The sequence below is a fragment of the Staurois parvus genome, unplaced genomic scaffold (assembly GCF_062004578.1).
Source record: "Staurois parvus isolate SC_StPar_1 unplaced genomic scaffold, SC_StPar_1.0 ptg001396l, whole genome shotgun sequence".
Taxonomy (NCBI): domain Eukaryota; kingdom Metazoa; phylum Chordata; class Amphibia; order Anura; family Ranidae; genus Staurois; species Staurois parvus.
Window position 1 is genome coordinate 431,876 of NW_028319192.1, and position 26,471 is coordinate 458,346.

Sequence of the window (26,471 nt, forward strand, 5' to 3'; positions counted from 1 at the left end):
CCTCTATGACCAGGTCCAGCAGAGCATCATTCCTAGCTGGGGCCTCTATGACCAGGTCCAGCAGAGCATCATTCCTAGCTGGGGCCTCTATGACACAGGTCCAGCAGAGCATGATTCCTAGCTGGGGCCTCTATGGCACAGGTCCAGCAGAGCATCATTCCTAGCTGGGGCCTCTATGACACAGGTCAAGCAGAGCATCATTCCTAGTTGGGGCCCCTATGACACAGGTCCAGCAGAGCATGATTCCTAGTTGGGGCCTCTATGACCAGGTCCAGCAGAGCATCATTCCTAGTTGGGGCCTCTATAACGCAGGTCAGGTCCAGCAGAGCATGATTCCTAGTTGGGGCCTCTATGACACAGGTCCAGCAGAGCATCATTCCTAGTTGGGGCCTCTATGACCAGGTCCAGCAGAGCATGATTCCTAGTTGGGGCCTCTATGACACAGGTCCAGCAGAGCATCATTCCTAGTTGGGGCCTCTATGACCAGGTCCAGCAGAGCATCATTCCTAGTTGGGGCCTCTATAACGCAGGTCAGGTCCAGCAGAGCATCATTCCTAGTTGGGGCCTCTATGACCAGGTCCAGCAGAGCATCATTCTTAGCTGGGGCCTCTATGACACAGGCACAGCAGAGCATCATTCTTAGCTGGGGCCTCCATGACACAGGTCCAGCAGAGCATCATTCCTAGTTGGGGCCTCTATGACACAGGTCCAGCAGAGCATCATTCCTAGCTGGGGCCTCTATGACCAGGTCCAGCAGAGCATCATTCCTAGCTGGGGCCTCTATGACACAGGTCCAGCAGAGCATGATTCCTAGTTGGGGCCTCTATGACACAGGTCCAGCAGAGCATCATTCCTAGTTGGGGCCTCTATGACACAGGTCCAGCAGAGCATCATTCCTAGTTGGGGCCTCTATGAACTGAACCATACAATTGTCCTGTAGTAGGTTTATACATTTTTGCCCTTTAACTGTTCCTGCAGTCCCATTACTCCAGTCAGTTTCCGGGTAGTTAACATCCCCCATTATTATCACTGTCCCCGTCCTTTCCATCTGTGGGAGGAGCTGAGTCTCCCCCTCCTCATTAACACTGGAAGGCCTATAACAAACTCCAATGATGACCTTTGTAGTACCGCCCCCCAAGTGCAGCTCCACCCATAATACTTCAGCCTCATCACACTCTCCATCACCTAGGTCCTCTCACACTCGCTGAGATCACTTCTCACATAGAGACAGACTCCACCCCCTTTCCTATTACAGGCAGACTCCACCCCCTTTCCTAATACAGACTGACTCCACCCTCTTTCCTATTTCCCCCGTCTCTCCGAAAGAGAACCTAGCCAGGAATATGAATGGCCCAGTCATGTGAGGAATGAAGCCAAGATTCAGCAATACCAATCCAATCCTAGTTCTCTTCATTCACCAAACCTTCCAACTCACCTATTGTGCTGGGCAGACTTCTGGCATTGGGGAAGAAACACTTCCATTCACTGACACCTCCTTCATTCACTGACACCTCCTCCATTCACTGACACCTTGTTCATTCACTGACACCTCCTTCATTCACTGACACCTTGTCCAATCACTGATACTTCCTTCATTCACTGATACCTCCTTCATTCATTGACACCTTCATTCACTGACACCTTGTTCACATGGATTTTGTGTATTTTTTTATTCTCATACAAATGGTACCAATTCCACTGGTTGTTTGTAACATGGGAACCTTCTTATCATCTGCCATAGCCCTCCCCCATCTTTCCCCATTCCGCCCCCCAATAAGGACTAACCCCGGTCTGATCTGTCTACCACAATATAATTCCTGATGTACAGGAAGACAGGACTTCAGTGAGGAACATTTCCCTCACTCTGGACAGGAAAGTGGCTTCTCCCCCGTGTGAGATCTCTGATGTGTGGAAAGATAGAACTTATAGGAAAAACATTTCCCGCACTCAGGACAGGAATACGGCTTCTCCCCCGTGTGAGATCTTTTATGCACATTAAGTTGAGATTTATATTGGAAACATTTCCCGCACTCAGGACAAAAATGTGGCTTCTCCTCCGTGTGATACCTCTGATGCATGTGAAGATAGGAATTCTGTGAAAAACATTTCCCGCACTCAGGACAGGAATACGGCTTCTCTCCAGTGTGAGATCTCTGATGTCTGGAAAGATAGAACTTATAGGAAAAACATTTCCCACAGTCAGGACAGGAATATGGCTTCTCCCCCGTGTGAGACCTGTGATGTATGAGAAGTGTTGATTTTGCTACAAAACATTTCCCGCACTCAGAACAGGAATACGGCTTCTCCCCCGTGTGAGATCTTTTATGCACATTAAGTTGAGATTTAGATTGGAAACATTTCCCGCACTCAGGACAGGAATGTGGCTTCTCCCCTGTGTGAGACATCTGATGTATGATAAGTGCTGATTTTCCTGCAAAACATTTCCCGCACTCAGGACAGGAATATGGCTTCTCCCCTGTGTGAGACCTCTGATGTTTGATAAGTATTGATTTTTCTACAAAACATTTCCCGCACTCAGAACAGGAATACGGCTTCTCCCCCGTGTGAGATCTTATATGCACATTTAGTTTAGATTTAGATTGGAAACATTTCCCGCACTCAGAACAGGAATGCGGCTTCTCCCCCGTGTGAGATCTTTTATGCACATTAAGTTTAGATTTTGATTGGAAACATTTCCCGCACTCAGAACAGGAATACGGCTTCTCCCCCGTGTGAGATCTTATATGCACATTAAGTTTAGATTTAGATTGGAAACATTTCCCGCACTCAGAACAGGAATACGGCTTCTCCCCCGTGTGAGATCTTTCATGCATATTAAGATCGGATTTATATTGGAAACATTTCCCGCACTCAGGACAGGAATACGGCTTCTTCCCCGTGTGAGATCTTTGATGTTTGTAAAGAGAGGACTTCGCTGAAAAACATTTCCCGCACTCAGGACAGGAACATGGCTTCTCCCCCGTGTGAGATCTCTGATGTTTGTGAAGATTGGACTTCGTTGAAAAACATTTCTCGCACTCAGGACAGAAATACGGCTTCTCCCCCGTGTGAGATCTTTGATGTGTGTGAAGATAGGACTTCTTTGAAAAACATTTTCCACACTCAGGACAGGAATGTGGCTTCTCCCCTCTGTGAGACCTCTGATGTATGATAAGTGTTGATTTTTCTACAAAACATTTCCCGCACTCAGAACAGGAATACGGCTTCTCCCCCGTGTGAGATCTTATATGCTCAATAAGTTTGGATTTATATTGGAAACATTTTCCGCACTCAAGACAGGAATACGGCTTCTCCCCCGTGTGAGATCTTTGATGTGAGTGAAGATGGGACTTCTGTGAAAAACATTTCCCGCACTCAAGACAGAAATACGGCTTCGCCCCCGTGTGAGATCTTTGATGCGAGTGAAGATAGGACTTCTTTGAAAAACATTTCCCGCACTCAGGACAGGAATACGGCTTCTCCCCCGTGTGAGATCTTTGATGTGAGTGATGATAGGACTTCTTTGAAAAACATTTCCCGCACTCAGAACAGGAATACGGCTTCTCTCCCGTGTGAGATCTTATATGCTCAATAAGATTGGATTTATATTGGAAACATTTCTCGCACTCAGAACAGGAATACGGCTTCTCTCCCGTGTGAGATCTGATATGCACATTAAGACGGGATTTATATTGGAAACATTTCCCGCACTCAGGACAGGAATACGGCTTCTCTCCCGTGTGAGCTCTTTCATGCCTATTAAGACGGGATTTATATTGGAAACATTTCCCGCACTCAGGACAGGAATATGGCTTCTCTCCCATGTGAGCTCTTTCATGCCTATTAAGATGGAATTTATATTGAAAACATTTCCCGCACTCAGGACAGGAATACGGCTTCTCTCCCGTGTGAGATCTGATATGCACATTAAGACGGGATTTATATTGAAAACATTTCCCGCACTCAGGACAGGAAAACGGCTTCTCTCCCGTGTGACATCTTATATGCACATTAAGACGGGATTTATATTGGAAACATTTCCCGCACTCAGGGCAGGAATACGACTTCTCCCCCGTGTGAGATTTTATATGCTGATTAAGATTGGATTTAAATTGGAAACATTTCCCGCACTCAGGACAGGAGAACCTCTTCCCTGTTGGAAGGCCGGCCCGGTCCCGCACAGTCTGAGGTTCCTCAGGATACGAGGAATCCGATGGTCTATCTACACTGGGTGGTGCCGGATGGACATTGGAGGGAGCCGGGTTTTCTCCTGGACTATACTGTGTGATGTCCTCATCTTCTACTTTCCAGTCTGGAGACAAAGTGAGACAATCCTCGGAGGTTTTCCTCATCTCCCGGCCATGGACTAAAATACAAAGACAAAGAGGATTACTAGACAGGAGCTGATTGGTTCCCCCAAACCAGGACTCCGCCCACATCAGGCAGCTTGGTCTCTGAGGAGCTTACAATTCCACCCTCAAGGGAACTAGGAAATGGCTCCTCTGACCTCCTACTGTAGTGACTTTTGGGAGAATGGTTATGAAGAAAATGATATTATCCCAAAATTGTGAATCCCGGCTGACTGTCAGGGGTAACATTCTCGGGGGAATTTCATGGGATATTTCCAGAGATTACCACACACACACAATGAGTGGAAGAATGTGTTCCCGACCCAAGATCACTATGTGACCTTCTACAGGTGATGAAACAAAGTCCCAGAAAAGACAACGGTGGGATGCGATTGTGGTCATTCTAAGACCTTGCAGGTGTATGTCATGTAAACAAGTCCCATTGTCTATGAGAAGCCAGGAGACTTCATTATAGGGGGTCACACCACTACTGGGAGGTCTGCAGGAGAACATATACGAGGTCTGGAAGTGGGGAACCAAACCTGATTGTCTGAAAGCTCACACAATACCTTGGAAAGTGTGATGAACAGACTCCTGGAAATGTCACAATAACTATTGAATCCTGAGGATTAATTCCCGTCTGGTCTATTCCCCCCAATTCCTACACCATAGGGCAGGTCAATAAAGGGTTTCCCAGTCATGTGACCCTTGCGCTGAGAGCCGGGACATTGGAAATATAAAGTTTGATACCAACAGAGACATGATCAAAAGGCAGATTACTAACACTTTATCAAGGGAAAATATCTTTCAGAAGGTTAGGTATTGCATCCCACTCAATGAAGTGTGAAATGATGAAGAAGAAGATTTGTGAATTGGGGTCAATTGTACATTTCCAAAGGAAATCAGCTATTCCAAAACAGATTAAATATCAGGGAAATGAGAAAGCGAATGTATTTCCATCTTTGTATGGTCCTTGTCCAAGAATTAGTAGTGAGATCACCTAGACTGGAATAGGACGTATATATTTGTTACCTAAAGACATTTTGGTTTCCATCAAATTATAACTCATCATTAAGACACCAATATTTGTGATACCTGACTGTCCCCAGTGGACAGGTGAGAAATGTCTCTAGGTACGCACACTTCTCCACCGGCCAATCAACAAGCCTGGTGGGAGGGTCCCTTGAAACAAAGGATTGTATGGTATAAAAGTGCCAAACACCTCAGACTTCAACACTTCAAGGACTTCAAGACTTAGACACTTCAAATCTTCAAATCTTCTATGACTAGACCAGTGGTGGGCAACCTTTTTTTTCAACTGAGCCAAATCTCGCCAAAACCATGATTGAAATTTATTTTGAGAGCCACATTTTTAAAACTGAAAATACATCTCACATATAGTAATTCATCCCCCATAGTAATTCATCCCCCATAGTGTAATTCATCCCCCATAGTAATTCATCCCCCATATAGTAATTCATCCCCCATAGTAATTCATCCCCCGTATAGTAATTCATCCCCCGTATAGTATTTCATCCCCCGTATAGTATTTCATCCCTCGTATAGTATTTCATCCCCCGTATAGTATTTCATCCCCCATATAGTAATTCATCCCCCATAGTAATTCATCCCCCGTATAGTAATTCATCCCCCGTATAGTATTTCATCCCCCGTATAGTATTTCATCCCCCGTATAGTAATTCATCCCCCGTATAGTATTTCATCCCTCGTATAGTAATTCATCCCTCATATAGTAATTCATCCCTCATATAGTAATTCATCCCTCATATAGTATTTCATCCCTCATATAGTATTTCATCCCCCATATAGTATTTCATCCCCCACAGTACTATTCCCCCCCCCCCTTCTAGTAAGCCAAGTCCCCCGTGTCAATTCACTTACCTTTGTTCCGCGCGTTCCTCTCGCTGTCTTCCTGCGCCGTTCGGGTCTTCAGGGCAGACTGTGAGAGGAGCCTAGCTCCCCTCCCCTCACGTTCGGCACGCTGCCCCGCCTACACACATCCTGACAGCCACATCCGCGGGCCGGATTAAAAGGTCCGCGCGGACTTTTGGGGCGGCCAACCGAGAGGAGGCAGGGGAGCGGCCGACCGAGAGGAGGGAGGGGAGCAGGCGCCCGGCACACAGAAGAGCCGCATTAGAGTGGGTAAAGAGCCGCATGTGGCTCGCGAGCCGCGGCTTGCCGACCACAGGACTAGACTGAACTCCTCCTTCTGATCTACTTTACTCATTATAGCTACACTCTACCCTAAACACTACAATCAAGACTCCTCCAACGTCCAATATATATCTCATCTATCCTATTACTAACACCTACTGCACCATCCCTCACTTGTTACCTGCGGCCATCTTGCTGAAGGACTTCCAGCTGCCATTGTATCTTCAGGACCATTTGAAGGCCCAACTGCACCCCACTGGGGAAACATCAAACTCAAGATTCTGGGAGTGCTGAGACTGCTAGAGTATCATTTTCTTTGGTTATTTCCAATTTTCTAAGATTATAACATTTATTGTGTGTTTAGGAATATTAAGGTCATACATACGTAATGATCACTAATAATTGTTTGATTTGGTATTGAGAGTATATATGGCAGATTTACTGATTTGTAGTTTTGTTGTAGTGCGAGTTATCACAGAATACTTTCTATTCCTATGGCCACGGAATATGAGAAATCATTTCTGAGGCACTATAAAGGTGACAACTTATACCTAAATTTGGTTTTTCCTAAATATCCCGTCATCTGTAATCATCTATTGTGTGATAACATAGAAATTACCGATCATATGTCTGATTGTATGTACAAGTATACATTACGCACCAGGATTCTGCGTTTCTATTAACTAGTTGCCGACCGCAGATAGCCAAATGACGGCTGCACTGCGGCCGGCCAGTTCTGGGTGGACGTCATATGACGTCCTCCCAGAACGCACTCTCCTGCGCGCCCCAGGGGGCGCGCACCCGGTGATCTCCGTGATCGCTGTGTCCTACGGACACAGCTGATCACGTGATGTGGTAAAAGGCCAATCACAGCGGCCTTTTACCACGTGATCAGCGGTGTCCAATGACACGCTGATCACAGGGAAATGCAAGTGCCGGTTCTCAGCTGCACTTTCCTAACGCTGTCAGATCGTGAGGAAAGTACTGCCGAGAACCGGCAGTTGTCAGAGCGGGGATCGGCACCGATCATCAGAGCACTGATGATCAGTGCCCTGATGATCGGTGCCCAGCAGTGCCACCCACAAGTTCCGCCCACCTGTGCCCAGCAGTGCGCCCACTAGCTCCGCCCACCTGTGCCCAGCAGATCACCCACCTGTGCCCAGCAGTGCACCCACCTGTGCCACTCTGCAGCGTCACACACCTGTGCCCAGCAGTGCCACCCACCTGTGCCCACACACCAGTGCTGCCCACCAGTGCCACCCACCAGTGCAGCCCAGCAGTGCTGCTAGTCAGTGCCACCAGTCAGTGCCCAGCGGTTGTGCCAGTCAGTGTCCAGCAGTGATGCCAGTCAGTGCCGTCTATCAGTACCCATCATCAGTGTCACCTATCAGTGCTGCATATTAGTGCCGCCTATCCGTGACACCTCATTAGTGCTGCCTATCAGTGCCGCCTATCCATGCCACCTCATTAATACTGCCTATCAGTGCCCTTTAGTGCTGCCTATCAGTGCCCATCAGTGCCGCCTATCAGTGCCCATCAGTGCTGCCTCATCAACGCACATCAGTGAAGGAGAAAAAATACCTGTTTGAAAAATTTTATAATAGAAACAAAGAAACTTTTTTTTTTTTTCAAATTTTTTGCAATTTTTTTATTTATAGCGCAAAAAGTAAAGCGCCCAGTGGCGATTAAATACCACCAAAAGAAAGCTCAATTTTTGAGAAAAAAATGATCAAAATTTCATATGGGTACAATGTTGCATGACCGCGCAATTGTCAATCAAAGTGCGGCAGCACTTAAAGCTGAAAATTGGCCTGGTAAATAAGGGGGTATAAGTGCCCAGTAGGCATAGGGTTAATATACATATACATTTTGTACATAAATTTATTTATCAAAAAGGCAATTTTGTTTCTATGGTACGAAATCATATTGGTGAAAAGGACTCAGGTATATTATTAAGGTGTCCAAATTATTGGTTCATTAAATATTTGCCGTATTTTAATGGCTGGAGGCACTACGATATTTAAGGGAGAGGACACGTCCTACGTACTTAGAATAAATTCTTACATAAACCACCACAGGATCAATTTGGAGGCACTGCTGAGATACAAAGAAATCGCACCATAATACAAAACGCACCGGTGATTGTATACTTGTACACATTGTCAAAAATATATTCTGTATAAAAATGGCATCCAGTAACCGCGGATCCGCCTCTTCCAAGCATAGCGAGGAAAAGGGAGACGTTCAGAATGGTGAGGAGGAAACTCCTAAGAGAGCTAGAAAATCCCACGATACTTGGCGAAGGTATACAGAATGTGCGCTAATAGATTATCTACGCCAAAGATTGGATTTAGGGGACAGCATTGAGGAATTAGTAGTAGAAGAGAAGGGACGGCATTGAGGAATTAGTAGTAGAAGAGAAGGGACGGCATTGAGGAATTAGTAGTAGAAGAGAAGGGACGGCATTGAGGAATTAGTAGCAGAAGAGAAGGGACGGCATTGAGGAATTAGTAGTAGAAGAGAAGGGACGTCATTGAGGAATTAGTAGTAGAAGAGAAGGGACGGCATTGAGGAATTAGTAGCAGAAGAGAAGGGACGGCATTGAGGAATTAGTAGCAGAAGAGAAGGGACGGCATTGAGGAATTAGTAGTGGAAGAGAAGGGACGGCATTGAGGAATTAGTAGCAGAAGAGAAGGGACGGCATTGAGGAATTAGTAGTAGAAGAGAAGGGACGGCATTGAGGAATTAGTAGCGGAAGAGAAGGGACGGCATTGAGGAATTAGTAGCAGAAGAGAAGGGACGGCATTGAGGAATTAGTAGTAGAAGAGAAGGGACGGCATTGAGGAATTAGTAGCAGAAGAGAAGGGACGGCATTGAGGAATTAGTAGCGGAAGAGAAGGGACGGCATTGAGGAATTAGTAGCGGAAGAGAAGGGACGGCATTGAGGAATTAGTAGTAGAAGAGAAGGGACGGCATTGAGGAATTAGTAGCAGAAGAGAAGGGACGGCATTGAGGAATTAGTAGTAGAAGAGAAGGGACGGCATTGAGGAATTAGTAGTGGAAGAGAAGGGACGGCATTGAGGAATTAGTAGTAGAAGAGAAGGGACGGCATTGAGGAATTAGTAGCAGAAGAGAAGGGACGGCATTGAGGAATTAGTAGTAGAAGAGAAGGGACGGCATTGAGGAATTAGTAGTGGAAGAGAAGGGACGGCATTGAGGAATTAGTAGTAGAAGAGAAGGGACGGCATTGAGGATATAGTAGTAGAAGAGAAGGGACGGCATTGAGGAATTAGTAGTAGAAGAGAAGGGACGGCATTGAGGAATTAGTAGTAGAAGAGAAGGGACGGCATTGAGGAATTAGTAGTAGAAGAGAAGGGACGGCATTGAGGAATTAGTAGCAGAAGAGAAGGGACGGCATTGAGGAATTAGTAGTAGAAGAGAAGGGACGGCATTGAGGAATTAGTAGTAGAAGAGAAGGGACGGCATTGAGGAATTAGTAGTAGAAGAGAAGGGACGGCATTGAGGAATTAGTAGTAGAAGAGAAGGGACGGCATTGAGGAATTAGTAGTAGAAGAGAAGGGACGGCATTGAGGAATTAGTAGTAGAAGAGAAGGGACGGCATTGAGGAATTAGTAGCAGAAGAGAAGGGACGGCATTGAGGAATTAGTAGTAGAAGAGAAGGGACGGCATTGAGGAATTAGTAGCAGAAGAGAAGGGACGGCATTGAGGAATTAGTAGTAGAAGAGAAGGGACGACATTGAGGAATTAGTAGTGGAAGAGAAGGGACGACATTGAGGAATTAGTAGGAGAAGAGAAGGGACGGCATTGAGGAATTAGTAGTAGAAGAGAAGGGACGGCATTGAGGAATTAGTAGTGGAAGAGAAGGGACGGCATTGAGGAATTAGTAGAAGAGAAGGGACGGCATTGAGGAATTAGTAGCAGAAGAGAAGGGACGGCATTGAGGAATTAGTAGTAGAAGAGAAGGGACGACATTGAGGAATTAGTAGTGGAAGAGAAGGGACGGCATTGAGGAATTAGTAGCGGAAGAGAAGGGACGGCATTGAGGAATTAGTAGTAGAAGAGAAGGGACGGCATTGAGGAATTAGTAGTAGAAGAGAAGGGACGGCATTGAGGAATTAGTAGCAGAAGAGAAGGGACGTCATTGAGGAATTAGTAGCAGAAGAGAAGGGACGGCATTGAGGAATTAGTAGCAGAAGAGAAGGGACGGCATTGAGGAATTAGTAGTAGAAGAGAAGGGACGGCATTGAGGAATGAGTAGCAGAAGAGAAGGGACGGCATTGAGGAATTAGTAGTAGAAGAGAAGGGACGGCATTGAGGAATTAGTAGTAGAAGAGAAGGGACGGCATTGAGGAATTGGTAGTAGAAGAGAAGGGACGGCATTGAGGAATTAGTAGCAGAAGAGAAGGGACGGCATTGAGGAATTAGTAGTAGAAGAGAAGGGACGGCATTGAGGAATTAGTAGTAGAAGAGAAGGGACGGCATTGAGGAATTAGTAGTAGAAGAGAAGGGACGGCATTGAGGAATTAGTAGTAGAAGAGAAGGGACGGCATTGAGGAATTAGTAGTAGAAGAGAAGGGACGGCATTGAGGAATGAGTAGCAGAAGAGAAGGGACGGCATTGAGGAATTAGTAGTAGAAGAGAAGGGACGGCATTGAGGAATTAGTAGTAGAAGAGAAGGGACGGCATTGAGGAATTGGTAGTAGAAGAGAAGGGACGGCATTGAGGAATTAGTAGTAGAAGAGAAGGGACGGCATTGAGGAATTAGTAGTAGAAGAGAAGGGACGGCATTGAGGAATTAGTAGTAGAAGAGAAGGGACGGCATTGAGGAATTAGTAGTAGAAGAGAAGGGACGGCATTGAGGAATTAGCAGAAGAGAAGGGACGGCATTGAGGAATTAGTAGTAGAAGAGAAGGGACGGCATTGAGGAATTAGCAGAAGAGAAGGGACGGCATTGAGGAATTAGTAGTAGAAGAGAAGGGACGGCATTGAGGAATTGGTAGTAGAAGAGAAGGGACGGCATTGAGGAATTAGTAGTAGAAGAGAAGGGACGGCATTGAGGAATTAGTAGTAGAAGAGAAGGGACGGCATTGAGGAATTAGTGGTAGAAGAGAAGGGACGGCATTGAGGAATTAGTAGCAGAAGAGAAGGGACGGCATTGAGGAATTAGTAGCAGAAGAGAAGGGACGGCATTGAGGAATTAGTAGTAGAAGAGAAGGGACGGCATTGAGGAATTAGTAGGAGAAGAGAAGGGACGGCATTGAGGAATTAGCAGAAGAGAAGGGACGGCATTGAGGAATTAGTAGGAGAAGAGAAGGGACGGCATTGAGGAATTAGTAGGAGAAGAGAAGGGACGGCATTGAGGAATTAGTAGTAGAAGAGAAGGGACGGCATTGAGGAATTAGTAGTAGAAGAGAAGGGACGGCATTGAGGAATTAGTAGTAGAAGAGAAGGGACGGCATTGAGGAATTAGTAGTAGAAGAGAAGGGACGGCATTGAGGAATTAGTAGCAGAAGAGAAGGGACGGCATTGAGGAATTAGTAGTAGAAGAGAAGGGACGGCATTGAGGAATTAGCAGAAGAGAAGGTCCCAGCTCAGAGCACATATGAGGACCTGTTTAATCAGAAGGTCGTGTTGTCAGGTTGTTATTCGCATTTTCTGAAGCAGAAAATAATAAAAGCCGTGACAGACGTCTCCTAGAAGCATGGCCCATGTTATGGTTTCTGAGCAGTGAAGCCGCCCAGCAAACGCCAGCTTTAAGGGAGGACTTGCCAGGACCCTGTCACCTTCTGAAAGACAGAGATCAGGAAATTGAGTCTTTGAGGGAGAAGCTTGACCATACATGTGGTCGTCTAGACGAATCCAAGGAACATCAAGCTGGCTTGGTCAGAGACATTCAATGTGCTCAGGGTTTATATGAGGAAAGTTTTCAGGAACTAAAACAGTTTAAAAAGAAATACCAAGATTTAAAACAAGAAGTGGAATTCTTTATATCAGGAAGGATATCTCCTGTTGAAATTAAAGTTCATCCCGGGGATAAGCATGACCAATCAGAACTTGCTTTTGTAAGATCTGAGCAGAAAGCACTGGAGGAGCAGATTGTCAGGTTAACTGCCCAAATAAATGCTGGGGTCCGGAACCGGACCAACCCAGCTAAGCAGGAGGCTGATGAACGGAATACCTGTATCACAGTGAAGTACCTGATAGTGAGGCAGAGACGGAATATAGGTCCCCCCCTAGGCTCCCAAGATATACCCCAGAGCGTGCAGAGGAAGAATACGAGGCTTCATATAGGCAGGAAGGGAAATCCCGGGGGTCATTCAAAAGATATGACACCCCGAAGGTCATTAAGTTTTTGAAAGACACCGTTCCTATTTTCACCAAGAAAGGGTCCCTAGAGATTACTGAACATATGGAAACATATGAACAAACCTTAGAAATTCTGGGCATTAGGGATGACCGCATCAAAATTGGATTATTGCCATGGGTATTTGAAGAGAAATACCGACAATTCTTTGATACCTTGAAGGCCTTCTCCAATCAGTCCTGGAGAGAAGTAAAACATAGGTGCCACATGGAATTTGGGCCTTATAGAACTGTTACCTCTGCCTAGGCTGCGGCCTACAATTTAAAGTGTGGTCCTAACCAAAGCCCTGCAGAATTTCTGGCCGTCCTCAGAAATGCATATTTCCTCGCTGAGAAGGATCCCAATCCTGACCAACCAGAATTCAAGACTCTATTTTATGAAGCATTACCTGGGACTTGCTCAGGATTACAGAAAGGGACACTCTCTTAATTGGTTGGTGAGAGAAAGTGACTATTTGTTCTCGATCCAACAGTCCAGTGAGGGCGGGATAAAAAGAAAGCCCAAGAATAGTCCCAAGATAGTGGCAGCCACTACAGTTTCCCCTCCAAATCTAAATTTGCAGGTGGAGAAGAAATCTTATGCTGAAGTTGTCCGTGGGGGGTAAATCCAATGGTTCCCCTAGATTTGCACCTCAAACCCAGCAAGTGAAGGAGGCCCATAGCTTTGCACCTCAAACCCAGTGGGTGAGGAAGGATAGACAAGAGCCAAGGAATTACGATAGTGGAAGTGAAAAGAATAAAAGGTATGAAAATGCCCAGTATAGTGATGAGAACCAAAGGGGTCAATGGTATCCTCGGAGGTTCTACGATCCTCGCCAAGACCAACAGAGAAATATTTATAGAAACAACAATTTTAATAGGAACCTCAATTTTAATAGGAACCCTGACTTCCAAAGATTCCCTCAACACCAGGAACACCCTCAAGCTCAAAGGGTGGATACAGTACCCCAGGTTCCCCTCAATTACAGGGAGAACCAGAAACCTCAAGGAGCAAGGCCATGGTGTCGGGACCGGAGCAGCAGTTCTGACTCTCAGTCTCCTAACCAATCCCGTCCGCAGTACAACCGCAAGTACAGGAAAAGGGAGAATCCCCAGAATGCCTCCTCTAAGCACATTGAGCAAATAGAGGCGCAGATCAGGAAAATGGCTGAACAAATGGACAGGCTTGTCACTAATCATTCTTCCAATCCTTTTTTAGGAGCAGCTTCTGTGACCAACCAAGGGTCCCAGAATTGATAAGTAACCAAGCCTTAACCCAACAGGGAAGAACACTGAATGAGACGACAGGATATGTGTGTCCCGTCCTTGACATGCCCACTAATGGAGAATCTAGTTCTCAGGTAAAGGGGGACCAGTTGTTGGTTATGAATTCCTCTTCTGTTTTTCAGTCTCCATCTATTTCCCCTAATATAGACACGGCGTTGGAAGTCATCGGGATTGACAAGCCAGACGGAGCACCAACTTCTAGTTGTGCTTCTGTGTTGAAACCGTCCGAGAATCCCACCAGGGAGGATAAGGGTGATGTGTCTGCAACATGCGGTGAGATAAGAGCCAATCATATGTCATTGAAGGGCCCACAGATCTTCAACCACACCAATTTCATGTGTGAGCTGACTGAATCTGATGGGAGATATTATGCCACAGTGCAGGATGCCAGTGATCTTTCCATTGTCGGCCTAATAGACACTGGATCCCAGGCTACCATCATGTCACAGGAACATTAATAGAGTGGCGAATGTCATGCCCAATAAGCCAAAACGTAACAGCTTTGACAGCTCACTGATTGGTGTAGGTGGAGACCCTTTACAGGTCATGGGTACCGCCTGGCTTAGACTTAAACTGGGTAATAGGGAACTTAGACACCCCATTATCATTGCCAATATCTCCCAGCACCACATGATAATCGGGATGGACGTTGTCAGAGCCTGGGATTGAACCTGGTCCTTCTGCAGTGGGAGGCAATGTCTCTTCTCACTGAGCTATCTGGAATGCTGGACAGCTCCCTTGACAATTCTTGGATAATCCTGCCTTGTGCCTTGATTTCTCTTGAACCTTGAACTCCTTGCTCCTCCCATGAACTTCCTTATAAAAGCCATGTGCATACACTTCCTCCTTGCCAGATTATTGTGCCCTTCCAGCCAATATCCCGCTTGCTGTTCCTGCTGCTGTCTTCATCTACGTTACCGACCTTTGGCTTGTGACTGACTACGATTTTGCCTCATCCTATCTACTACCATTGGTGACCGACCCTTGGCTTGTGACTGACTCCGCTTCTGTTTGATCCCTGAACTGTTTGATCCGCTTTTGGTTTCCAGCCTACTCATTCCCTGGTGGGGTGATCCTGAGATCTGCGACCTGGCATTCACACGCAGCCAAATCCATCTCCACCATTAGGAGCTCTGGGGAAGACCGGTGGATGCTTAGACCCCGCACCTCAGGTGAGCCTGCGTCATTCCCAGGGTGGGCCGCTGGTGTACCAATCCTGCTGGTTTCAGGTAAGCCTTACAACTGCTGTAGCAACTGGTCTCTGAACCTGACCTTATATCGTGACAGACGTCCTAAAAAGGCTGAACACAATAGTTGACTGTGTGAACCACGTACTGTGGTCACAGGTAAATACCCCGATTAAATATGGGAAACTTACAACTCCCCATTCCCGGCAACACTGCCACCTGGTGGAAGAAAGGCCTGGTTCCTTGGTAATCCATTTCAGGAATAGCCAACTTCCTGATGTCACAGTTATCCAACCTGATGACTGAAGGGAAATGTATGTCTTTTTGGTCTGTCATTTTGTTTTTCCCCACTCCATTTTATATTCCATGTTGATTACCATATTTTCCGGCGTATAAGACGACTTTTCAACCCATAAAAATCTGATGAAAAGTCGGGGGTCGTCTTATACGGCGAGCCGGTGTCAGGGCGGCACTTTGAGGGGCGGGGCTGTGCGGTGCCACCCCCCCTCCTCCTCCAACGGACACTAAGTTCAGGGCAGAGGGGCTGCTGTACCTTACCTGGCTCTGGTCCCGGTCCCACGACGATCCGGTCCAGGAAGCGCGGCTGCTCCTTCTTTCAGTTTGGCGGCTCGATGGTCACGCCAGCACTGGAAAGGCACACAGGCGACCAATCACCGGCGAGGAGGCGGAGCTGAGTGGCCCCGCGAAAATTGAGCAGCCGAACGGAAAGAAGGAGCAGCCACTCCTCTCCCCCACTGACACTAACGATGGGGCACTATTCCTCCTCCCCCACTGACACCAACGATGAGGCACTGTTCCTCCCCCACTGACACCAACGATGGGGCACTATTCCTCCTCCCCACTGACACCAACGATGGGGTGCTATTCCCCCCAATGACACCAACGATGGGGTACTATTCCCCCCAATGACACCAACGATGGGGCACTATTCCTCCCACTGACACCAATGATGGGGCACTATTCCTCCCACTGACACAAACGATGGATCGCTATTCCCCCCACTGACACCAACGATGGGGCACTATTCCCCCCCACTGACACCAACGATGGGGCACTATTCCCCCCACTGACACCAACGATGGGGCACTATTCCCCCCACTGACACCAACGATGGGGCACTATTCCTCCCACTGACACCAACGATGGGGCACTATTCCCCCCACTGACACCAATGATGGGGTGCTGTTCCTCCCACTGACACCAATGATGGAGCACTATTCCTCCCACTGACTAATGATGGGGCACTATTCCTCCCACTAACACTAATGATGGGACACTATTCCTCACACACTGACACTAATGATGGGGCACCATCATTGGTGTCAGTGGGAGGAATAGTGCCCCATCATTGGGAGGAATAGTGCCCCATCATTGGTGTCAGTGGGAGGAATAGTGCCCCATCATTGGTGTCAGTGGGAGGAATAGTGTCCCATCATTGGTGTCAGTGGGAGGAATAGTGCCCCATCATTGGTGTCAGTGGGAGGAATAGTGCCCCATCATTGGTATCAGTGGGAGGAATAGTGCCCTATCATTGGTGTCAGCGGGAGGAATCGTGCCCCATCATTGGTGTCAGTGGGAGGAATAGCACCCCATCATTGGTGTCAGTGGGAGGAATAGCACCCCATCATTGGAATACCATACTGAAATAGCATACCATATTGAAATCAAATCTGATGTTTTTCATTTTTATTTGGTGTGCGTTGGAAGAGGGGTAGTCTTATACGGCGAGTATAGCTCAAACCCTATATTTTAACAGGAAAAGTAGGGGGTCGTCTTATACGCCGGAAAATACGGTAATTGTTTTGTATTATACCCAGAGTGAGGTAATGAAAATATGCTGTCAGTTATGTATTACAGAACTGCACTCACAATATTCTTCTATCTTTTATCTTAGCTTCTCCTTGGTAGAGGCGGTGATAATATCCAATTATTTCTTTGTATTAACAGCACCTGTTTCTGTTATGATACAATTAAATGTCAAATATTTCTGTCCCATGAGAAAATAATTGTTTGTTACTTATAACTGATTACAATGCCTGAGAAAGATCATGTTCACAGCCTTGAAAAGTATCTAGCCAGATTCTATTGTATGTAGCAGATAAGTGTTTTGTAATATTATAGACACATTCCTTATTCCTGGGAAAGTTACATTTTGCTTCTCATCATTATTCAGGATTGACGTAAATGCTTGTATTTGTATTCAGCCAATCAATTACTGAGAATTACGTTTTTCCCAGATACTTTGTGCCCCCCACCTATTTTTTTTGTTATATTAATCCTCTTCCCGCTAATAAAAAATGTAGATTGATTTCACCTATCACTCTGTGCACTTGTCTGTTACTTAGGTGAAGTCAGTCTTCTGGACGTCCATACCTTCAACAGACTGATCAAGACAGATAGCCAGGGGCTAGCGACAACCTTTCAATGACCATAACCCTATCAGAAGAGATGAGGATCACATTTTTAAAATTCCCCAAAATAAAATAAAAGATATTTCCCTCCAAGATGATATCCTTACTAGATCTTTTCATCAGGAGGAAAACCAAGGAAAGGGGGAATTACGCCCAATTCTTGACCGGTATTGAAAGGGTTAACAGCGACTTGTTCATCCCTATCCAGATAAACGGCCTTAATAGGTCAAAATATGTCAAACTAGATCTGAGACAGGAACACAGCTTTGTAAGCCATGGGCTGATCAAACACCTGACCGAGACAGAAATGATCCGTTTCTCCACACCTCAGCGTCATTGGATTTCAGACTCCATTGATGATTGTGATGATTATAATTCAATAGCTAGGTGTCTCTTACACGTCACTATAGGGAATAAGACAGCCACCCATGTGTTCCTAGTCTTGGATAATCCCCAGACTAAAATTTATTTTGGCAATGATGTGTTACATCGCTTTGCAACGCAAGTCGACCTAATTAATGACTGCCTATGGAGTCGACTAAAGGGGGACCCCGAAAGACACCAAAATCTGGATTTAGCATTAAAATCCCAGCAACAGATGCCTTATGCTGTTGAAGTCCAGGTAGGCCAGAGGATTACAATTCCTAAGGGCATAAATAATTTCATACTCCCTGTGGTGGAACCGTTCCGCCTGGGCTTCCTCGTGCGGAGCAGTGCGTCTCACCCAATGGTCCTCATTTCCAGCAAGTCTTCCAGCACTCTCCCAAGGCAGGTATTATAGCTAAAAACACAAGTCTGAACTTCGTGTAGGGTGAAAACTGAATGAATCTTTATTAAACACAGCTCAGTATATACAACTTCACCCCCACCAGACAGCCTGGCACCAGGTTTTCCCCACCCACAACAAACCCTACAATACAACAATACCTAGGAACTCTATAGAAGTGAAAGGTCACATTTCCCTAAACAGTGTAGAATGTCTGTGAAACATGTCCAGCTTTACAAAGGGGAGAAAACCAGAACAGAAAAGGGCAAAATGGTATCACACAGGGACAATTCGTCACACTCCCCATCCAAGTTAAAAATGGACATAAACTGAAGGGGTTAGATGCATTAGTATGCCTCTCCCATAAAATGCAGGGGGAGGGACTAAACATCACACACACGCCCCTAGTCAACACATATCAGTCCCCGATGTACATTTACATACATAATCTGTCCAATCAGGACATCGTCTTACCCAAAGAGACCCTTATTGGTCTAGCGCAGTGTTTCTCAACTCCAGTCCTCATGGACCCCCAACAGGTCATGTTTTCAGGATTTCCATTATTTTGCATAGGTGATTTGATCAGTTTCACTGCCTTAGTAATTACCACAGCTGTTTCATCTGAGGGAAATCCTGAAAACATGACCTGTTGGGGGTCCATGAGGACTGGAGTTGAGAAACACTGGTCTAGCGGTAGAGACCGAATATTACACTTTTGGAGTCACTAACCAGGTGATTGGACTCATCCCCGATGAATATTTATCGGAGGAACAATTAATTGAACAATCGTTCCATTCATTACCAGAGGGTATCCTCACAGTAGAGTCCATGTATCCCTTCGATTCTAAAGATGGTACCTGTAGAATTGAAGAGACATCAATTGTCTTTGATCAACCAAAGAACAAGGAGTACCCCAAGGAACCTGGATGGCAGGAGAACACACATCATATGCCCAATGACCTCACCACAAAACTTGAAGAGGCATATGAGATAGGACAGCCGGAAAGCTTTCCTGGATTCAAGGAGTTAGTCGAAGAGATGGTAGCCCTCCCCGATGCGTGGTCCAATGATCTCGACCGACAGTTGCTCCAAGAGCTTCTCCTTGAATTCCAAGAGATCTTTGCCAAGGATTCTTACGATTGTGGGACTACTGACCTACACATTGCTAGGATCCAAACAGATCCAGATGCCCCACCAGTATTCGTAAGACAGTATAGGTTACCATTAGCTTCCTATGAATCTCTAGCTGAGATTATCAGGAAGTTACATGAAAGGGGTATAATTAAGTCCATCCACAGCTCCTATAACCACCCGATCCTGGGGATTTTATAACCCAACGGACAATGGCGGTTGTGCGCTGACCTCCGTCAGCTAAACAAGCGTGTTTACATGTCAGGATGGCCTGTCCCATACATAGACCAGTGTCTAGCCCAGCTCCAAGGATCCCAAGTTTTTACAGCCTTGGACTGTGCACAGGGATATTGGACCATCAAGGTGAGTGAGGAAGTCCAATACAAACTGGCTTTCAGTTATGCCAACTGACAGTACTGTTGGGTGCGGATGCCTTTCGGATTTATAAATTCCGGACATGAATTTGCTGTGTTTATGCACAAGGTCATGCCAGATGCCCTCGAAAGGGGGACGTTGGCATATGTGGACGATATCCTGATCAAAAGTCCTGATATGGCCAAGCATATTACGGAACTTTGACACATTTTGGGCCAACTAAAAGCAGCAGGGGTTAAACTATCCTTACAAAAAGCCAATGGTGTCGCACAAAGGTAAATTTCCTAGGCCACGAAGTGACCGCTGAAGGGTTGAACCCACAAAAGAAGAAGGTTGAGGTGGTTCTAAACTGTAAAGTCCCTACTAACCTTAAAGAATTGAGATCATTCCTAGGTATGGTAAATTACTCGTGTAACTTCATCGATAATTACGCCGAGATAAGCAAGCCGCTGCTTCACCTACTGAAGAAAGATGTGGAATGGTCGCGGGGTAAGAAACAGGAAGACGCCATGAAGGAGTTGAAGGAACGTCTCACACAGACCCCATGTCTCGTGTATCCAGAGGGAGGTAAAAACTTCTATATAGAGACAGGGTTCACGCAGGTAAGTATGAGTTCCGTTCTTTACCAAAAACAAGATGATGTCAGTAAGGTGATTGCCTATGCCAGTAAAACACTGTCCCCGGTAGAAGTGAAATTCAGTGACTGCGAAAAGCTCTATTATCCACCGTGTGGGCCTTACAGAATTTCCGCAGTTACATTCAAGGAGAGAGAATCATTATTGAGACGGCACACCAGCCTTTACAGTATTTAACCACTTCAATACCGGCCAATTTTACACCTTCCTGCCCAGGCCACTTTTCACGTTTCAGCGCTCTCACACTTTGAATGACAATTGCGCGGTCATACAACATTGTACCCAAACTAACATTTTATCATTTTCTTCACACAACTAGAGCTTTCTTTTGGTGGTATTTAATCACCGCTGGGGTTTTTATTTTTTGCTAAATTAACAAAAAAAGACCAAAAATTTTGAAAAAAAAAAACGTTTTTCTTTGTTTCTGTTATAAAAGTTTAGAAATAAATAATTGTTCTTCATAAATTTAGGCCGAGATGTATTCTGCTACATGTCTTTGGTGAAAATAACCCAAATTAGGATGTATTATTTAGTTTGTAGGAAAGTTATAGAGTTCACAAACTATGGTATAGATCTGAATATTGATCAATCCTGAAGTACTGACAGCCAATCTAATTTCTTGAGGTCCAAGAATGTCAGAACAGTACAGATATCCCCCAAATGTCAGGACGGTACAGATATCCCCCAAATGTCAGGACAGTACAGATATCCCCCAAATGTCAGGACAGTACAGATATCCCCCAAATGTCAGGACAGTACAGATATCCCCCAAATGTCGGGACGGGACAGAGATCCCCCAAATGTCAGGACGGTACAGAGATCCCCCAAATGTCGGGACGGGACAGAGATCCCCCAAATGTCAGGACGGTACAGATATCCCCCCAAGTGTCGGGACGGTACAGATATCCCCCAAATGTCAGGACGGTACAGATATCCCCCAAAATGTCAGGACGGTACGGATATCCCCCCAAATGTCAGAACGGTACGGATATCCCCCAAATGTCAGGACGGTACAGATATCCCCCAAATGTCAGGACGGTACAGATATCCCCCAAATGTCAGGACAGTACAGATATCCCCCAAATGACCCCTTTTTGCAGAGTAGACAGTCTGACGTACTTCATAAGAGGAATGGCGAGTTTTTTGAAGTTGTATTTTTGTCATAATTTTTCGAAAAATGAAAAAATTTAAAAAATGTATTTTCATTTTTTTTTTTTTTTACATACTGTCACCAGTGCAGTACATCATCATATAACTGGCATGGCGGTGATCAGGGACACTGACTGGTGACAGTATGAAAAAAAAAATATATATATTTTTTTTATTATTTTAAATTTATTACATTTTTAATATATTTCTTCATATTTTACTATGACCAAAGAAGTACAGTGTTACCATAGTAACATTGTACTACTTTGGGGAAGTGATCAGTATTTTTTTTTTTACACAATTTGCTTATAGCAAAGAATTACTTTGTTATAAGCAAGCATTTACCTGAATGACATCGATTCATTCAGGGTTTTTTTTTTTTCTGTGTGTAGCTGTGATTTGGCCACAGCTAATCACATGACATGTGCATGTGACCTGCTGTGACCATTCATAGCTAGGTACTAGAATACAATGGATGGCATGAATGAAGCCAACCATTGTATACAACTGTCATGTGACCTGCTGTGATTGGCACATGGTATCGGCAACGGGGGCCGGTACTCAGATCTGTCATCGGCCGTGTCCGAGGTACATGGCCGGTGACAGATCGTGCAGCCGCGCGAACTGCGCATGTGCGGGAGCACGCCAAATGGCGTGCACCCGGAAAGCTGCAGCATTTTTGCGGCCGCCAAACGGCTATAGGCCGGGCGACTAATGGTTAAAGAGTGAACGTATCAGGGGAGGAAATGTGTCTAATAGCCGCATCAGTGCTTGGACTTTGTCTTTGCAAGGGTGGCCTCTTGAAATTCGTTATAAACAGAACAAGAAAAGTCCAGTAGCCCAGGGCCTAGCCGAGCTCCATGATTGTTCCACAACTACGCCTGCTATGGAGGCCCCGGACACTGACTTTCTGGAAGAACATCTGTTATCTCCCTACAAGGTTTATGATGAAGGATACTGTAAACAGCTGCCGTGCGTTTATGTAGACGGTTGTGCTTTCCACCACAAGGATGGAAAACAGCTCCAACTAGTGGCAGGTATTGGAATCGTTTGGACCCAAGGTGTCACCCCAATTTCTGTGGGATACAAACTTGGACCAAAAAGCAGTCAGGTTGCTGAACTCCTAAGAGCAGTTGAGATGGCTATAGAGTTCAACATTAAAGAATGTGCCATCATAACTGATTCCAATTATGTCAGGAATAGTTTTGTGGAATATTTTCCCAGGTGGAAACGAAACATGACCAAGAGTAATCATAAACCCGTCAAACATGGTAAGCTCTTTTGTCACATCGGTGAGCTAGTGAGGTCTAATGATATAACCCTTTATTTCAAAAAGACCAAAGGCCACTCCGAGGTCCTAGGGGCCGAAAAAGAAAGGAACGATCTGGCCGATTCTCTAGCCAAGGAAGGGGCCATCACCGGTGAATTACTAGACATAGATCATCTCTTAGGTACCGTACAGATTGAAGCTATCACCAGGCAACAGGCCAGAACAGCTGGTGATCCTAACGTATTACAGTGGAGTCACGATTCTCCTAGAGAGGATTTAATTACTGCCCAGAAAGAAGACCCAATAATTGGCTTATTTTATAGACATATAGAAGATCCCAACCATGATCCCCTCAATCAGGAAATATGTAGCGGGAAGGAGGATTTACGTATTTTAATGAAATCCAAATCCCAATTCTCTTTGTACCAGGGATTGTTGACAGGAACCTCAAAGGGTGGTATCCAACAATGGGTCGTCCCACTTAAATTTAGAGGTCTAATGTTACAGCATGCCCATGATGCTCCTACTTCCGGGCATCGCGGAGAGAAAATCACATGAGATCCTGCCGGATTATGCCTACTGGCCTCATATGTTACGTGATGTGAAGGCGTACTGCCAAGGTTGCCTGATATGTCCCCAATTTCAACCCACCAAACCAACTCACAGAGCACCTCTCCAGAAAAGGGGGATATGTATGCCTTGGTCAGACCTTCAGATGGATTTTATTGGGCCTATAACAAAATCTTCACGAGGAAATCGGTATATGTTAACAGTTACATGTTTATTTACCAAGTATGTCGAATGTATACCAGCACCAAATAATAGCTCCGAGACATGTGCTGCATTGCTAATAAATCATGTCTTTTCACGTTTTGGTCTCCCACAGAACATAGAGTCTGACAGAGGATCGCACTTCACTAGTGAAGTGATGGCCAAACTGTGGAAAATTATGGGGGTTAAAAGGAAACTGCATATCGCCTATCGGCCAGCCTCTAGTGGTGGAGTAGAACGATACAATCAGACCATCGTTAACGTCCTTAAGAAATTTGTTACGGAAACAGGCAAAGATTGGGATGTCAAACTCCCGCTGGTCCTGATGGCTTTGAGGGCAACTCCGAATACAGTCACAAAAATGTCATCCTTTGAACTGATGACAGGTAGACGGATGGTACTGCCCCAGCACTTGTTGTATCGCACTACAGATCAAAATTTCATCAATGCCACCACCACACACCAATACATAGAGGATCTACGTAAACATCTGCAATATGCTTTCACCTTTGCCCAGCGAAATTTATAAAGAGCTGCAACTAGAGCTAAGACATACTATGATCTCCAAACCTCCAAGAAGGAATATGAGATTGGTGACAAGGTCTATCTATACAACTTTGCAAGAGACCAGATCAAGGAGCGGAAATTCCTTCCGTCTTGGAAAGGTCCGTTCTCCATTGTTGACAAGATTTCCCCGGTAGTTGTATAAATGACATATTCCCCGGAATGGTGAGATCAGTGAGAGATGGGTGCACATCAATCAATTACGTGCTTGCCATCCAAAGTCACAATTGCAGTTGTTGGAAGACTAACCCACCAGTTCCTACCTGGAGATATTGAAGTCATTATGGAATTTCCTGTAAACATTTTTCATTCACCATTTGCCTTACGGGGTCAAGTCATATCAGATGTATATCCGGTACTTAAACTGTTCGTTTTCCATCATTTAGTAATGAAGGCCCAGACGGTGACCAAACCAGCGATCGGAGGTGTCAATGACCAGACCCTAGAGGGAAGCTCAGGTAGCCACCTGATGTCCTGTGGGAAGGACCAGACTGCCAGAGATCGACCCGGAGATGTCCGGAGAACCTGATGTCCCAGGCCACTAAGGGCCAGTCCAGATCTCCATGTATAATACATAAGGGGGGATATGATCTCCATGTATAATACATAAGGGGGGATATGATCTCCATGTATAATACATAAGGGGGGGATATGATCTCCATGTATAATACATAAGGGGGGATATGATCTCCATGTATAATACATAAGGGGGGGGATATGATCTCCATGTATAATACATAAGGGGGGATATGATCTCCATGTATAATACATAAGGGGGATATGATCTCCATGTATAATACATAAGGGGGGATATGATCTCCATGTATAATACATAAGGGGGGATATGATCTCCATGTATAATACATAAGGGGGGGATATGATCTCCATGTATAATACATAGGGGGGGATATGATCTCCATGTATAATACATAAGGGGGTATATGATCTCCATGTATAATACATAAGGGGGGATATGATCTCCATGTATAATACATAAGGGGGATATGATCTCCATGTATAATACATAAGGGGGGATATGATCTCCATGTATAATACAAAAGGGGGGATATGATCTCCATGTATAATACATAAGGGGGATATGATCTCCATGTATAATACATAAGAGGGGATATGATCTCCATGTATAATACATAAGGGGGGGATATGATCACCATGTATAATACATAAGGGGGGATATGATCTCCATGTATAATACATAAGAGGGATATGATCACCATGTATAATACATAAGAGGGATATGATCTCCATGTATAATACATAAGGGGGGATATGATCTCCATGTATAATACATAAGGGGGGGATATGATCTCCATGTATAATACATAAGGGGGGATATGATCACCATGTATAATACATAAGGGGGATATGATCTCCATGTATAATACATAAGGGGGGATATGATCTCCATGTATAATACATAAGGGGGGATATGATCTCCATGTATAATACATAAGGGGGATATGATCTCCATGTATAATACATAAGGGGGGATATGATCTCCATGTATAATACATAAGGGGGGATATGATCTCCATGTATAATACATAAGGGGGATATGATCTCCATGTATAATACATAGGGGGGATATGATCTCCATGTATAATACATAGGGGGGGATATGATCTCCATGTATAATACATAAGGGGGATATGATCTCCATGTATAATACATAAGGGGGGATAAGATCTCCATGTATAATACATAAGGGGGATATGATCTCCATGTATAATACATAAGGGGGGATATGATCTCCATGTATAATACATAAGGGGGGATATGATCTCCATGTATAATACATAAGGGGGATACGATCACCATGTATAATACATAAGGGGGGATACGATCTCCATGTATAATACATAAGGGGGGATATGATCTCCATGTATAATACATAAGGGGGGGGATATGATCTCCATGTATAATACATAAGGGGGGGGATATGATCTCCATGTATAATACATAAGGGGGGGGGATATGATCTCCATGTATAATACAT

At 45.1% G+C, this 26,471-nt stretch overlaps 1 protein-coding gene across 1 annotated transcript in view; it reads right to left on the reverse strand.

Annotated features, from left to right (window-relative positions):
* Positions 1–1,646: 1,646 nt before the first annotated feature.
* LOC149436228 (uncharacterized) overlaps positions 1,647–26,471 on the reverse strand; it is a 29,445-nt gene continuing 4,620 nt past the window's right edge. Inside the window, 1 exon segment of the mRNA XM_089661841.1 lies at positions 1,647–4,352. Within this exon segment, the coding sequence (XP_089517967.1) occupies positions 1,647–4,352 (2,706 nt within the window).